The sequence below is a fragment of the Pelecanus crispus genome, chromosome 9, assembly GCF_030463565.1.
Source record: "Pelecanus crispus isolate bPelCri1 chromosome 9, bPelCri1.pri, whole genome shotgun sequence".
Taxonomy (NCBI): Eukaryota; Metazoa; Chordata; class Aves; order Pelecaniformes; family Pelecanidae; genus Pelecanus; species Pelecanus crispus.
Window position 1 is genome coordinate 26092860 of NC_134651.1, and position 15552 is coordinate 26108411.

The following is a 15552-nucleotide window of genomic DNA, read 5'->3' on the forward strand; positions in this document are numbered from 1 at the left end:
GAGTTTTTTTTTCCTTTGCAGAGTTATTTTTAATCCACATGACGTTCCCTGATCCAAAATTCTGCCAACGTGATGGAGGGGGTGGCATGGGGAGAGATACCAGTGCCACCATGGAGCAACAGAACTGCCCTTGAGAGGTGGTAGCAGGAGTGGAGTTAAACACTGATCCACCTTGGACTTTAGAGGTTCATTTGAGAGCTTTCTTTCCAATTGTCCGTATGGTATGTGAGTGAAGCAATTACCAACTCTCAATTATCCACTTGAGAGTTATAGCCATATATCGAATGGCAGAGGGACACACACAACATGACCAAAAAAACCCCCAAAACCAAAACAAACCACTGCCAAGAACCCCTTTTTTTTTTTACCTCCAGTCAAGTAAACTGACCAACACCTTGTCCACTAATTTGTGGGAAAATGTAATAAAACTGTAATCGTATGGAATCATAAGCCTCAAAAACCCAGCAGCAGTAGGTTGAAGAACTGTATATATTTACGAGAACAGGTTAGGAATTTGCAAATCATCTTCCTAGAAGTTCTGAATTAAACTCCAAAGATACCCATTCTACCAGAAGCAGAAACAAGACAATCATTCACTGCCGAGTCAAACATACATTAACCACACATTAAAAACAGACAACAAAGAAAACTGAAAACAGTAACAATTTCAAAATAAAAAGAGAACTGATTTAGCCTGCATGCAAATCAGGATTTTTAGAAAAAATTAAAAATGCAATCAAAGATACAGCTACACTAGCCATAAGCTCATAAAAACTACAGGAAAACTAAACAAAGCAAGGATGCACCAGAAAGTTTTGTGGACACTTCGAAACAATGACAAAAGTTATTATTTTTCTGGCAAGTGTGAAAATCAGCAAGGAAAAAACAAACACCTTGCATGGCAGAACAAGTAAAGAACAGGAGACAGTGCAAACTCTTGCTGACACATGACATTGGATAAAAGCACTTTCAAAGATCAGAATCCAGCTCACATTCTTCAGCTGCCTACACAAAAATCAAGGCGAGAGAAGGGACCTCCAAGCCTCCCAATATTACCAAAATCCTTCTCAACTCCAGTCGCTCAACTCAAGTTCAGTGAGGGAAAGAACAAGCTGGACCTTTTTGGTTTTACCCCCCTCCAATTCTTCTGGAAATCACAATAGGAAAACAGAGCAGCAGGGCAAGTCACTGCTTGGAAGAGAAATTCTCATTGTACTAGAGTGAAGCCCAGGTTTGCTTCAACCCATCTACAGTTCTCCAAAATTCTTTACCGGAAATTAGATCAACTGCCTGAATTGAATAGACGGTAACTAAAATACCTAAACCGGGAGCGAACTGCATGTCAATTGGGAGGCTGCATGAGTCATGAACAACCTGTGAGTACTCGGAACTGGGGTTTAACTAGTAGGGCTTGGGGTTTTTTTAATCTCCTTGTGAATTTTTAATCTCTTTGTGATATCTCTTTGATTTACCTCCTGCTTTACTGCTGCCATCAGTCTGTTCACCAAACAATTAACAGATTGGCTACCAGGGTAAAGGAAGGATGGTTTCACGGCACTGCCTGAGACTCAAGAAATCTTTTTTTTTTTTTTTTTCCCCCTGAGAAGTTTCAAAACCCATCTGCTTCCACTCTCCTCCCGTGAAACGGGAAAGCATGTTCTCCACTTTTCAGGGCTCTGCAAGGATAAACTGTGCAGTGTGTGAGAAGCAAGGAGGTCTCATGCAAGAACTGATGAAAAAAGCAGAGAGTATTTCACAAACCAGAACCAAGTGCTGCTGAACGACTTCTCAACTGTTCAGCTGCTGAGTACCTGAGGCCCAGCTGGTGATGCACAGGTCTCCTCTCCCACTGCCACCTCACTAGCAGATTGTATTCCACCATTTCAGAAAACCGCTTCTCAAAACCAAACATGAGCTGAACATCCAGTAAACTACGCATCTTCCTTAGCAAATATGCCCTAAAGTCTTACTATTACCAAAGTAATTTTTACCTCTCCAGCTTTAAGGAGACCAGCAGATGCATAATAGTTAGCCACAATACAGGCACGCAGCTTATCCATCATCCTTCTTGCTTCAATCAGGCGCTACGAAAAGAAGAGGTAACATATAGTAACAGGTAACTACTGCAGCAATTCCCCCCCCCCAAACCCCACACACCAGGATCCTACGTATTTTTAAGAACAAAACCTTTATACCTGGTCTATAACTTCAATTTCATGTTCTTTACTCTTCATTTCGACCGCAAACTGTTCTTTTATAATTGTCTCAATCTTCTGCACAGCAACATCTCTAGCTGTACAAGGCCGCACATGGAAAATAAACAAGAAGGAAGTATTTATATTTCTATTTTTGAGGCTCTGTTTGAAAAAATAAAGATCAGAAATCATTATGGAGCAAGAATTGAAGGGATAAGAAGTTCAGCATACACACAAAAAAAGGGAAGGACCATTTTTCTGCAAAAGAAAGTAATTTGTCTTAACAAAAACCACATGTATCTTTAAAAGCTGGTTTATGTGGAGGGCTATTTTTTTCCTTTTTAGGTCTGAGATGACAAAAAACAGAAGATAGGAAGAGCAGGAGCAATTTGTTTACTTCTAGCTCAGTAAAGCTGTAAACAGTAAACAGAAAACTCAAATGTGCTACAGCCAAGTGCAGTTACTGCTGCGATTGTGCAGGAGTACGCTGGAACACTACATACATTTTTCTTCTCTCTTTGGCCTGATTTATATCCAGGAAATTTACACCACATCATGCAGCAATAATAAAGCAAACTAACACTTTATATGTTCAGCACTGGCATGAAGTGCAGCCTGCTCTGGCGTGTCTACAAGCCTTTTATTACCCACAAAGGAAACTACATTATCAAAAGCTGGTCCACCTCTTACAAAATCCTATTCCAGCACGGCAGTCAAAAAATTTTAGCCTTTCAGCCAGAGTTTATTGACCTTGGTGGAAAGCATGTAGTTTAATATTTCAAACTGTGCAAATAGCTTACTGCAAATTAGCAGCTAAGAACTAAATTGGTATCTTATTGTGCTTTTCTAGAACATGTATAAACATAGGAAGAACAATTCTTTTTTCCCTAGATCTACCATAGACTTTAATATTGTCCTTCCTTTAAGTCACCTCCATTATATCATGGGGATTCAAACAACACCTGTTTGTAGCAGGTTCTAAGCAAGAACTTGGAAAAGCAGGAGTTGTATTTCTAGAAGAAAGCCTGGAAAAGGTCCTCCAGCCTGTATCAGAAGTACAGCAACCCCACTGCAAAGCAGATCAGAGAAACAGCCTGGATTCCTCTAAAAAAAAAAAAAAAAAACTCTCACATTGTTTCTGCATGGAATAGGAGACAACAGCACCAAGACTTCGGTTTGAGCTTCAGAAGAAGCATTTGTTTGACTAAAGGGTACATATCTGTTTGAAGAGGTTTCTAATATCCCAACAGAAAGAGTAAATAAATCAAAAGCAACTCAAAACTTTGCTGGTATGTTCCAGCTAGCATACGTAATTTTAGTGTCTGATCAGGTACCTACAACAGGACTAAGGCAACTGATGCTCCATTTGCAACAGGGGTATCCTAAATATTTTTACTCATTTCCAGATATCCGTGTGCATATATGTATATATATTCTAGGACCAGAAACAGTTCAGGCCTACATTAAAACAGAATTATGGTTGAATCTGTATGAGTAATGCAAAACTAAAAAACCAGAGGGATATAATTTTCCTCAAACCATGAACATCATGCCTAGGAAATTCACATGTAAGGCTACACTTAAAATAAACCTAAACAGATTAAGGTATGAGATGTACAGTTCAGACAGGGACAAATGCATCTCTTCCCAAAACTGATGCCATGCAACACCGGCATTATGGCAATTAAAGCACTTTAGGATTTGTGGTTATATTACAGAGGCTTTTAAGAACACTTTATTTTCATGTTTTTCCCAGCATTCGTGTCAACCACAGTCCCTAATTAAGATCATGTTAGTGAAATTTGTAAACTTAAGGAATTTTTGTACCTAAAGTTGAAGATCTTCCACGAGAGGAAGAAAGAAGCCAGTTTGGAGGAATCACCTGAACAGAAAGTTCACTTTGGCAAGGACAGTTTTCCAAGGCCCTGAGACTTTGCCTGCTAGTTATTAAGACCTTCTGAAAAGTTGCTTCAGAAGCAGATTAAAAACCCATCTGCAGTCCCCGGGACACTCCACCACAGAGGGTGGCGACTTCTGGCAGCCAGGCAGGGCAGGCAGCTGGGAGTGGTGACGCTCTTCTGCCATGGCCAGCTCCAGCACAGCTCCACTGTCAGGCTCCCTAACTGACCTGGCAGACAGGACTTGCCCAGCAACATTCAACCCGGAGTTCAGCCTCCTCAGACTTGTCCAGCTGTACACCATCCTCCAAAACATCACCCACAAAGCCATCATCTGTCGCTCTCCAACTGGCAGCTCCGGCATCCTGCTCTGTTCCTGGATCTTCTTCAGATCCCACAGCCAGCATTGGTTTTCTCACCTCCCTGTTCGTCAGCTCCTCCCATCACGATCCTCTTACTAGCTGTGGAATGCCAAAAATCACTAGCCTACTCCCTGTCCCAGGGGCAAGAAGCTCTACTCTTGTTTGCCCAGAGACGACTGCAACCTGTCCCAGGCCACCCTGCCAACAGGCTGGTTCCCAAAGCAAGCATATCCAAGCGTGCCAAATGCAAGCCTACTCATCCAGCTACTCTCCACTACGCTTCTTTATCCACCCTTCCGTCAGTCAGGTAGCCGCTCCTCCTCCTCCTCCTCCCTTGCATCTTTCAAAGTCCCTTCCTTCTCCCTAACTTATCCCTTCTACACTGCTCCATTTCACTTTATCTGCCTACTCTTGCAAACATTTGTCTTTTCCAAGAGCCAGCCCACCTACTGCAGGGTCATGTATCTCTTTTAACCCTACTGCAGGGTCATGGATTTCTTTCTCCTCCCCCATGCTGTAGCGCGACCTGTATCCCGCAAAATGTAAAGAAACTGCCAATCTTTCTGGAAGCAGACTTCAACTGCAAAAGAGATGCATGGGTTGGAGCACATCTCAGCATGGGTAACTGCTTAGGAAGATGCACTGGAAAATAATTCAGCAAGCAACAGGAAGCAAAGTGCATGGCTGCGGCCCTGGAGAGCTTGTGCTCTAGCTGCTATCACGCACCGAAGTCTGCATCCTCACGCCTTACTGAAGCTCGGTTCAGCCAGCAGGTAGGAATGGCTCCATGTACGACAATCACATCTTCATTTGGCGATACAGAGGTATCACTAGCTCCCTTGCTCAATTTCTGCCCTTTGACCCCTTAGCTGCTACTCCAGTCCCTTCCTGACCTGCCTGCAGACAGCATGCACATCCACGGCATTTCTAATTGCACTCGGGAGAAAAATCCCTTCAGCTCAGACCGCTCCTACCTGACTGTTCAGCTGCTTTGTGACGCTTGTTGGGATGTGTGACAGTGATCTCCTCATAGTCGGGGTCCTTCTCGGCGATCACTCTCTTGATCCCAGACATGTTCTCCCCGCTACTCCACCAAGAGGAAAAATAAAAGCATTAGCATCACCCACAGCGACCTTCCGGGCAGGCTTCAAACCTCCTGCAGCCGTAGGAGTCACCGTGGGGACCTCCCGAAAGAGCTGGGACACCTCCTTCCCCGGTTGCTACGGATCAAGCCAGAGCTGCAGAGCTCAGAGCTGCTCCCATTCTGCAGCCCCCGGGAGCTCGAACGGCCTCCTGCTCGCCACAGCTCGCCACAGCTCGCCACAGCCCGTGCGTACGGCCACGGCCGTGCCGCAATGGCCATCCGCCCCTGCTGAAGCAAAGCGCGCAGCCCGCCGCGCCGGGATGGCAGAGGCCAGCCAGCTGCGGCCCGCTGGGGACCTCCGACAGCCGGGCTTCCCTCAGCGCCGGCACCGCCGCCGTGCGCCGGGCACTCGCACCGGGGAAGGCGCGGCACCGCCGAGCTGGGAGCTCCACCGACCCCAAACACCCGCGGCGGCACGGAGGCTCGCGCAGGTGCCTCAGCACGAACCCCCGCCCTCGGCCACCGCGCCGGGCGCCCTCTGAGAGCTGCTTGACGCCAGCCGCGACCCTTCCCCGGGGCAGGGCCGGCGCCTCCCCGCCGCCTGCGCGGCCCCTCTGGGGCGGGAGGCCCCGGGCGCGGCCCGTCCGCCCCCCGCAGGGCCGCCGGCCCCGACCCCCGCCTCAGGCCGCCGCGGGGCAGGACCCGGAGGCGCGAGGCAAAGCCGAGGCCGCGCCAGGCGCGGCGCTCCGGGGAGCCGCGCGGCGGCAGGGCCGGGCCGGGCCGGGCCGGGCCGGGCCCGGGCGGTGGCGGTGCCGGTACCGGGGGCGGTGCCGGGACGCCCTGGGGGCGCTGGGGGCGGGGCAGTGCCCGCGCGGCCGGGCCCACGTGCGCGGCCGGCGCCGCTCCCCTCCCCCGCCCGCGCACACAAAGCCGCCGCCGCCGCCGCCGCGCGCTCCTCCCCCTCCCCCGCCCGCCCCGCCGCTCACCCGCGCTCCGCCGCGCGCCGCCCGGCCCCGCCGCCGCCGCCTGCACCGGCCGCCCCCGCCCGCCGCCCCGGGGCGCTCAGCGCCGGCCCCCGCCGCCCCGTCCCGCCGCCGCCACCGCCAGCAGCGCCGCCGCCGCCATGAGCGCCGGGCCGTGCGCCTGGCTGCCCGTCAGCGGCTGGGGCGGGGCCCGCGCAGGCGGACAGCGGCGAGGGGGCGGGACGGGGCCGGCGACCGCCCCGGGGGGCCCCGCACCTGCCGCCGCGGGCAGGTGCCGCCTCGGCGGCGGGCGGGGGGCGGCCCTCTGCCGCCAGCCCCCAGGCCGCGTGGGGCCGGGCCGGTCCCCAGCCAAGGAGCCGGCAGCGGGGCGGGCCCTCGGGGGCAGCGGGGCGGGCCCTCGGGGGCAGCGGGGAGGGCCCCTCGGGGGCAGCGGGGCGGGCCCTCGGGGGCAGCGGGGCGGGCCCTCGGGGGCAGCGGGGAGGGCCCTCAGGGGCAGCGGGGAGGGCCCCTCGGGGGCAGCGGGGAGGGCCCCTCGGGGGCAGCGGGGAGGGCCCCTCGGGGGCAGCGGGGAGGGCCCTCGGGGGCAGCGGCCGAGCTGCCGCCGCCGCTGTGGTGCGGACCCGAGCGCGGCGGCAACCAGGGGGTGGTGGGCGGGGACCGACCCTCCGCACCAGAAAAAAGCCCCGCGATTAGCGACGCTGTCGTGTTTCTGTTTAGGTATGTTCATGTATCGGCCTAACCCCGCCTTCCTGGCTGAAGCGACCTTATTTTATTAAGTGATCAAAGTTGAAGAAGATATTTTAATAATCAGCGAAAGGAGGATGGTTAGGAAAAAAAAACCCAAACCCCAAGAAATGAGGCGCGGCCTGACGGAGATGTAAGACACCAAAAGCTTGTTGAAGAAGGTATTTTAATAATCAGCGAAAGGAGGATGGTTAGAAAATAATAACCAAACCCCAAGAAATGAGGCGCGGCCTGACGGAGATGTAAGACACCAAAAGCTTGTTGAAGAAGATATTTTAATAATCAGCGAAAGGAGGATGATTAGAAAAAAAAAACCCAAATCCCGAGAAATGAGGCGTGGCCTGACGGAGATGTAAGACACCAAAAGCTTGTTGAAGAAGATATCTTAATAATCAGCGAAAGGAGGATGATTAGAAAAAAACCCCCAAATCCCGAGAAATGAGGTGTGGCCTGACGGAGATGTAAGACACCGAAAGCTTGTTGAAGAAGATATTTTAATAATCAGCGAAAGGAGGATGGTTAGAAAATAAAAACCAAACCCCAAGAAATGAGGCGCGGCCTGACGGAGATGTAAGACACCAAAAGCTTGTTGAAGAAGATATTTTAATAATCAGCGAAAGGAGGATGGTTAGAAAAAAAAAACCCAAATCCCGAGAAATGAGGTGTGGCCTGACAGAGATGTAAGACACCGAAAGCTTGTTGAAGAAGATATTTTAATAATCAGCGAAAGGAGGATGGTTAGAAAATAAAAACCAAACCCCAAGAAATGAGGCGCGGCCTGACGGAGATGTAAGACACCAAAAGCTTGTTGAAGAAGATATTTTAATAATCAGCGAAAGGAGGATGGTTAGAAAAAAAAAACCCAAATCCCGAGAAATGAGGCGCGGCCTGACGGAGATGTAAGACACCAAAAGCTTGTTGAAGAAGATATTTTAATAATCAGCGAAAGGAGGATGATTAGAAAAAAAAAACCCAAATCCCGAGAAATGAGGCGTGGCCTGACGGAGATGTAAGACACCAAAAGCTTGTTGAAGAAGATATCTTAATAATCAGCGAAAGGAGGATGATTAGAAAAAAACCCCCAAATCCCGAGAAATGAGGTGTGGCCTGACGGAGATGTAAGACACCAAAAGCTTGTTGAAGAAGGTATTTTAATAATCAGCGAAAGGAGGATGGTTAGAAAATAATAACCAAACCCCAAGAAATGAGGCGCGGCCTGACGGAGATGTAAGACACCAAAAGCTTGTTGAAGAAGATATTTTAATAATCAGCGAAAGGAGGATGGTTAGGAAAAAAAAAAAACCAAACCCCAAGAAATGAGGCGCGGCCTGACTGAGATGTAAGACACCAAAAGCCCACAAGCGCAGCGTCACCTCCTGCCCTTGCCTGTTGGGCGCCCAAGGCTTTTGCACTCCTTACGGCTAGGCTTCAAAAAACTCTTTACACCGTACTTACTACTCACTGTATTTCATAGTCTCGAAAATCGGGACTAAAACTGTCCGAAGTAGTGTAGTTAGCACACAGTTCATGTTTGGTTTGGGCCAGATTGTAATACCTCTGTCAGGTGCGGCTAATGGCAAATAGTGCTTTGGTCTGTGGTAGTCCCATGGTTCATGCAGTGAGCTGCTAACCATCAATTAATGTCCTGCTCATACATGTATTTGCAAACTTATTTATGAGGCCACGTATGCTGAATGCTGAAGGCTTAGCCCTTAAAGTCCTCTTTTTTTTCTGATTTCAGGACCACTGCTACAACAGCTTTCTGACTTCTTACCAAGGAACTAACCTGAACTATAGCAAATCAATTGAGACTGTTCTTATACTCGAATTTGTATCATATTCATCAGGAAAAGTACATATATAATGTAGTTCAATTTTATTTTCTTCCTTTTTCCCACTTAATGGAAAGAGGAAGAGGCTGCTGTTAAAATATTGCTGCCACTTGACTATGTTTAAAATATTTTAAAATGGGCTTCCAGCCCTCAAAAATATTTCCATTGCTTTGCAGTCTGTGGATTCCCTTTCAGGCAATGTTACTTCTTTCAGGAAAGTAAACTTCTGCAAGCATTGAACTTGGTCATAATTTACTTTTGGCACCACAGCAAGAGCCACTTGGTTGCTGTAAACGAGCCTGGCCACATTGCGGAACTGCAGCAGACGCTGTTGGCTTGCCAAGTTTTAGTTAATGTTAGAAGGTATTTGAAAACCACTACGTCTCTCAATAGTACAACAGAGACGACTCTCTCAGATCTGTGGGGGTAGGTTCAAAACTGTTGAAATTAGTGCAGCTACTTCAGTTTTCTGCAGCTCAAAGCTGCAGAAAAAAACCCATGAAAGATGCAGCAGTATCATCATGTCCATTTAAGTAAGTTATATTAAAATGCAGAATGTCTGGCACCTCTTCTGCAAAGAGATTCTCTCTCTTTATACTTCTCTGTGTCAGAGACACACAGAGTATATTGAATATCAGGGCCCCAGTGCCTTGGGCTTTATTTTGGTATATCCAGAACACCCCACAGAGTATAGACTTGTGATACAGATTAGATCTCAGTGGACTACAGGGCAAAGCTATGGAAGCTGTATTTGATTGCCACAATACCTAAAAGATGATTTTGGGAAGAAGGGAAGACTAGGATTAATGTGAAAGGCAAGTTTCAAGTCTGAGGTCCAGAATGCACATACTGGGGAAGAGGAAACCAGGAGTACAGCCAATATTCCACTAGAAAATATATGAAAGATGGATATAATCTGTAAAAAAAATGGGGTATTAAACCAAATACTATCAGTTCAACTGCAGTAGTACCACCCCCTCAGTCGGAGCCCCTTACCGTGCCAGGTAGGACCTCGAGATGGCCAAGTAGCAGCCAATTTTAGGACAATAAATGTTCTATGGGATTCTTTCCAACCTGTATTGTTGCTCCTTAGCATTATGTTACCTTTTCCTCATTTCACATGCTGGTTTTGTCTTCCAAGTCCATTCACATCCTTTTCCCATCGCAATACCCAGGACTAACCAGTAGTTCACATCCCACCCCCTGCTTTGTAATTCTTTTTTTTTTTTTTTTTTATTTACCCCCCTAAGTTTACCCTTCTGCACAGCCTCCAGCTTGCCTTTATTCATGTCAATAGTAAGTTCCATGATGAAGACAGAAAGACGAGCAGGGAGAACACCTAGACTGGGAGACAGAAGAATGGATCGATGGATGGATATAGAGACTACAAAGGGGCAGAATCCAACAAGTTAAATGACCCAGAAAAAAAAAAAAAAAAAAAAAGAGGAAGGAGTTTCCTCCTTGCACCACCAAGCCCCACCCTGGAACTTCTCATAACCTAAATAAAACACAGTGAACTATTCAAAAGGCAAATGTTTATTAGGTACACTGAACTTTAAAAAACTTTCAAAGAATTATGCAAGAAATATGTTTAAATAACAGGTGTTATTGCAATTGCTCTACATTACAAAACTTTTCTATTGTCAGCACGATCTGAAGACTTTAATGTTATATGCAAGATAACATTACACTGACTCTGGCACACAGTAAGTGGTCTGCACTTTTTTTTGTTCAAATGTCATTTGTGCTGCACCAGGTTGTTCTTGAAGACAAGATCAGCTTTTTGCAGAACTATGCCTTTCATGTTTCAGTAAATAAAGGAACTGGCAAGGAATAACATGAACTGCTGCTTTCCTCAGCAAAAAAGGAAAATCAAAACATGATTTCAGGTGAAGATAAAATATCCTATGAATAACAAGTTCAGGAGGTAAACTCTCTTTCCATGGCCAAGTAGCTCCTATTAATCTGACTCCAAGTTGCTACAGGTGTACCGAAAGGAGAATGACTCATAGGTCCAGCATTTACACAGATGAAATTAGTAACAGTACATTACACTCAAGTCTCTTGATTTTGCTTATTGCCATGCTGTGCCATATTATTGCTTTACATTATGTCTATTGAACAAGAGGTTCATGACTGACAAGTTGGAGCGTTCAGAAATACCGTAGAGGCTATTGACTGAAACAAGAAACTGTACAGGTTAAGGACAGGAAGTCAAAGACTAAACTCAAATCCTTTGTCACTGAGGAGTGCTGGAAACAAAACATAGGAAAAAAAAAAATACTGATTTCCCTAGACTAAATCTGCCATAGCATTGTAATAATGGAAACATTCTAGGCATATTCTAAACAAGAGGTTTAACTATTCTAGTTAATGAATGGCAAGGCTTATTTCTTAGAAGGATATCAACAGTCTGGACAGTAAGGCTGATCCTAATAAAGATAACAAACTGGGAGAAGTAATCCAGGCTCTTTTCTCACAATAGATAAAGTTACAAATGAATTCAAGGCACAGGTATTTTCAAAATTAACACACATTATTTTCTTTGGAACTAATAATACAAAGTAAGCCATAATTACATTATCGACATGCTCTGCACAGGGGCTTTTATGTGCATTACTTGTAACAGCATTATCAGAAAATGATCACAAAATTATTCACATGCACAGATGTGCACACATATCAGCATAGACTGGAGCACTACAGTAGAAAAAAAGACATGTTCCTGTAAATACAAGTTCTTAGACAGTAATGTTATCAGGGCTATATACTTTGAGTAACATAAGTTTATGTGTAACATTGGTTATGGAAGACAGCTGACGCAAGGCCAGCATGCAGAGCACATGTGATTCACACATCTGGTTTGGGGCTGGTAGGCGGCTGCTTACCATTTTGTGGCAGTGCTCATAGCACTGACACAATCACGATAAACTGACAGTAAGATCCATTTTGATTAACACCACCTGAAATAATTCAACACCAAGGAAACTTGTGTGCTAGGCATACTGGGGGGGGGGTGTGTAATAATCACTGCTTGGCCCCCAACCAGATAGCAAATTTCTGCTCAAAAATCTCATCTTACCTTGTAGACGACTCCTCTGAGTATATATTGCTGATTTTTTTAACCAGGCACAATAAACCATTTAATTTGTACTTTCTTGTGTGCATGAGGCTACATTCAGATAAAAACATTCATTTTGTCTCACAGTGATCAAGTCTTGTGAGTTTCTTAATGCTCTTGAATTGGCTTTTGCCATTTTCAGTGGTAGGAAAACACCCACATATATTTGCCCAGTTGGGCAATTAGGAAAAATGAACCTTTGGCTTTTCTTGAATGTTGCTGCTAGAAGACTATGACCATATATGCACCTTTATCGCTCCAACTGAGTTCAACGAATTTGCAAACATAAAATATTTTCACCACCTGAGTTTCAGCATCTGGAATTGCAAACTTAGGAGCATCCAGAAGGTCTTGGTTTCAGCAAGCCCAGCCAAACGCACAAACCCCAAATGCACTGCATTTCCTCCTGCCATTTCTCCCTGCCGAGTTTCTATCTTGTCTCTCTGGAGCTGGACTAAGTTCACAGCTCTGCCTACCCACTGAGAGTGGCAGCTCCAGCACATCACCATGCCTCGGGCAGGAGGGAAGCCTGAAGTCACAGAGAGTGGGACTGCTTCTTGTTTTGTGCTTGTAACTCAAATAAAACAAAAGCAGGATAAACTGAGTAATAATCTAAGATAATGTGGTGAACTCAACTATTTTGAGGAAGAAGCTGGAACAGTCAGCAGTGTCCTTGCTTTCAAGCACAAGTGACCAAAGCTTTCTCTGAACCTCTGTCAAGGTGAGCACCTTCTCTTCCTATATCATCAGCCTCTCTCAAAAAATTTGCAGTGTTAAAAATACCACTTAAAAAGCTTGAGAAAATTAGGATAAGGGTCCATATCAACATAATCTGCATTAAAGATATCTGTGCTTCAGAGAGTAGAAACAAAAGTAATCTTTGATGAGAACTGCGTTGGTGCCAATTAAAATAAAAAAATGTCAGTACAACTCTAGACCCTTGGTGCTAGAGTGGAAAGCACAGTGCCTAATCCTCAAAATGCATACCAGGCACAGAGTATAAAATGAATCATCTGAAGGTACAAATGAGAGAGATTCCACAAATTATGCCTTCTTAAGCAGTACCAGTATAAGGGAGCCTACAGGTAAAACTAAATGCGTTACCAGGCAATGTTACATGCTTGATGGCTGTAAAATGAGGGAATGGCATGGTGTATCTAAAAGCGGAAGACTATAGGCTGCACTATAATGCAGTACTGAAGTTACCTATTCAGAACCTTCTGGAAGCCAGGCTGCAAGGAAGCATCAGCTTTCTTTTCAATTAATATATTGCTAAGAACCGAAGGATGTAAACTCACGAAGCAGACATCAAAATGGAGAAGAAAAACATTTACTCTCGTTTCTTTTTAAAAGTGAAATACTTAGAAGGTAATAATCTGTTTAGTGGAGGGAAATATTAGACAACTCTCAGGATTTTTTTTAGGTGTGACTTTGGAGATACTTGAGCCCTCTTTCCATGTATGGTTAGACTGAAGTTACATCTTTGTGCAAGCGTTTACCTTGGAGCTGCCAAACCTATTACCATTTATGATGGAAATCTTTTGATTATACCAGACAACATTAATAATTTTCTCTCCTAGCTGAGACAAAAAAAACCACCCCAACTTGCTGCTCAAGCCCCTAAACTGCAAGCAGCTAGATATGCATAACAGTGAGAGTTTAAATCTTTGAATTCATGTATACCTAAGTGAAATGCATTGGAGAACAGGTGGCTCAGGAATGCGACTTCCAAATTAATGCATCCTTCTAGAAAAATGGTATGTTTTCATTAAACAAAGTTGAATTGTTCTTTTCTAGTACATCTAAAAATAATGTTCTAACAGAGCAGACCATAAGTGCCAATTATTTACAGAGTTAACAAGCAAAAAAAAAAATTCACTGCTTGTTTTAAGGAAATCATTGCATGAATAACTGCCATTTTAGCAATGCTCCACACATGTAACTGTTCAGCATTGAATACAGGTTCTCAAGAATTATAAGCAGAAGTCTTCTTCTACATCTACATTTCTGCATTTACTGGTTCATTAAACACTGTCATTTTCAAAATAATAGGTAACAGTACGTAAATTGTTAAGAAAAGACAACTAAACTATAAAATGAATCTTCAAAACCATAGAATGCAGTATCTTGTTATTTACAGAGTAGTGCAGTATTATAAACACAGATTAAAAGATACTATACATAAATAACATTGTACTACACCTAAAGAATAAAGAATGTCTAAAAACAGTTTAGCATGACAATCGATATTACAAGTCTGAAAACAAACAAGAAGGAAATCAAAGGAAAGGAGAATATTTTTAAAATTGCATCTCTAATGAAGTGCTCCTATCATTTTTTACATTTTCATTTACAATGATGGCACAAGTTATATACAGTGTTAGTATATAATATCAGTTACTGGGCAATTACCATTGCTATCAACGGACCTTATTCACAGGTACTGAAATTACCTTTTCAAAGTAACACTTGGCGAGCAGAAACACAAGAAACTTAGAAAAGGATTAATTTATCTGATTCATTTGTCTTTACATTACCAAGGGACTTTCTTTTTAGGGCAATGTGAATGTACATGCTCAGGGACTGACTTCCTAATTACATCACTGATACACAAGAGACTTGTATTTTATTAGTATTCTTAGCATATACAAAGCAGTGTTTGGTATTCAGCCAGAAACTGAAGGTTGTGTCCTTTCCTGAGGTTACAAGTTAATGCATCACAAAGTGCAGCTCCCAGTGCTCTTTAAAAGTCATGACTGTATATTAGTGAAAATGATGACTCCCAGTTTGGCATAGCTTCACTGAGGGTCAGAATTTCCATCTCATGAAGAAATACTCTGGGAAAACAGATGAAGAAAGTCCAGTGGAACAAATGATGTTCCAGAGATGGTGCTTGTTTTCACCCTCCTGAGCAAGCACGGAGACCAGAACCCCGAGGCCAGGGCTGTCTCTGCAGGGGCCTCGGAATTTTTTATTTTCTGCCCTGGCACTGACCAACTTCCCTACTGGCTGCTGTCCTCAGAGTTCCTTTACAAGGCAGTTCCTGGGGTTTTTGGTGATTAACAGGAAATTGGTACACAGACAGTCCTATTCATTTTCCAACTCTCAAGTGCTACTTCAGTTTTTATGAACTTGTGCCTCAGTTATACAACTGTGTACTGGAAATAAAAGAGACCTAGTACAGAAGTCTAGGGAGGACTTCAAAATAAAACATACACCAGGTCAAAATACAGGTGCCTCCTAGACTCCAAAATTAGCCAAAACATGTTGTGTGGGAATTACCTCATATGGCTACACAGACTGGTGCACAGATATTTTTCTGGTGACAGGAGG

General features: G+C 44.9%; 1 protein-coding gene across 1 annotated transcript in view; it reads right to left on the minus strand.

The window, feature by feature from the left end:
- Positions 1 to 5529, minus strand: part of YEATS2 (YEATS domain containing 2) — a 50374-nt gene extending 44845 nt beyond the window's left edge. Inside the window, exons 1-3 of the mRNA XM_075715945.1 lie at positions 5430 to 5529; positions 2196 to 2293; positions 1992 to 2084 (exon numbers count right to left, since the gene is read on the minus strand). Coding sequence (XP_075572060.1) covers positions 1992 to 2084; positions 2196 to 2293; positions 5430 to 5529 — 291 coding nt within the window. The remainder of the gene's footprint in view (positions 1 to 1991; positions 2085 to 2195; positions 2294 to 5429) is intronic.
- Between the last annotated feature and the right edge of the window lie 10023 nt (positions 5530 to 15552).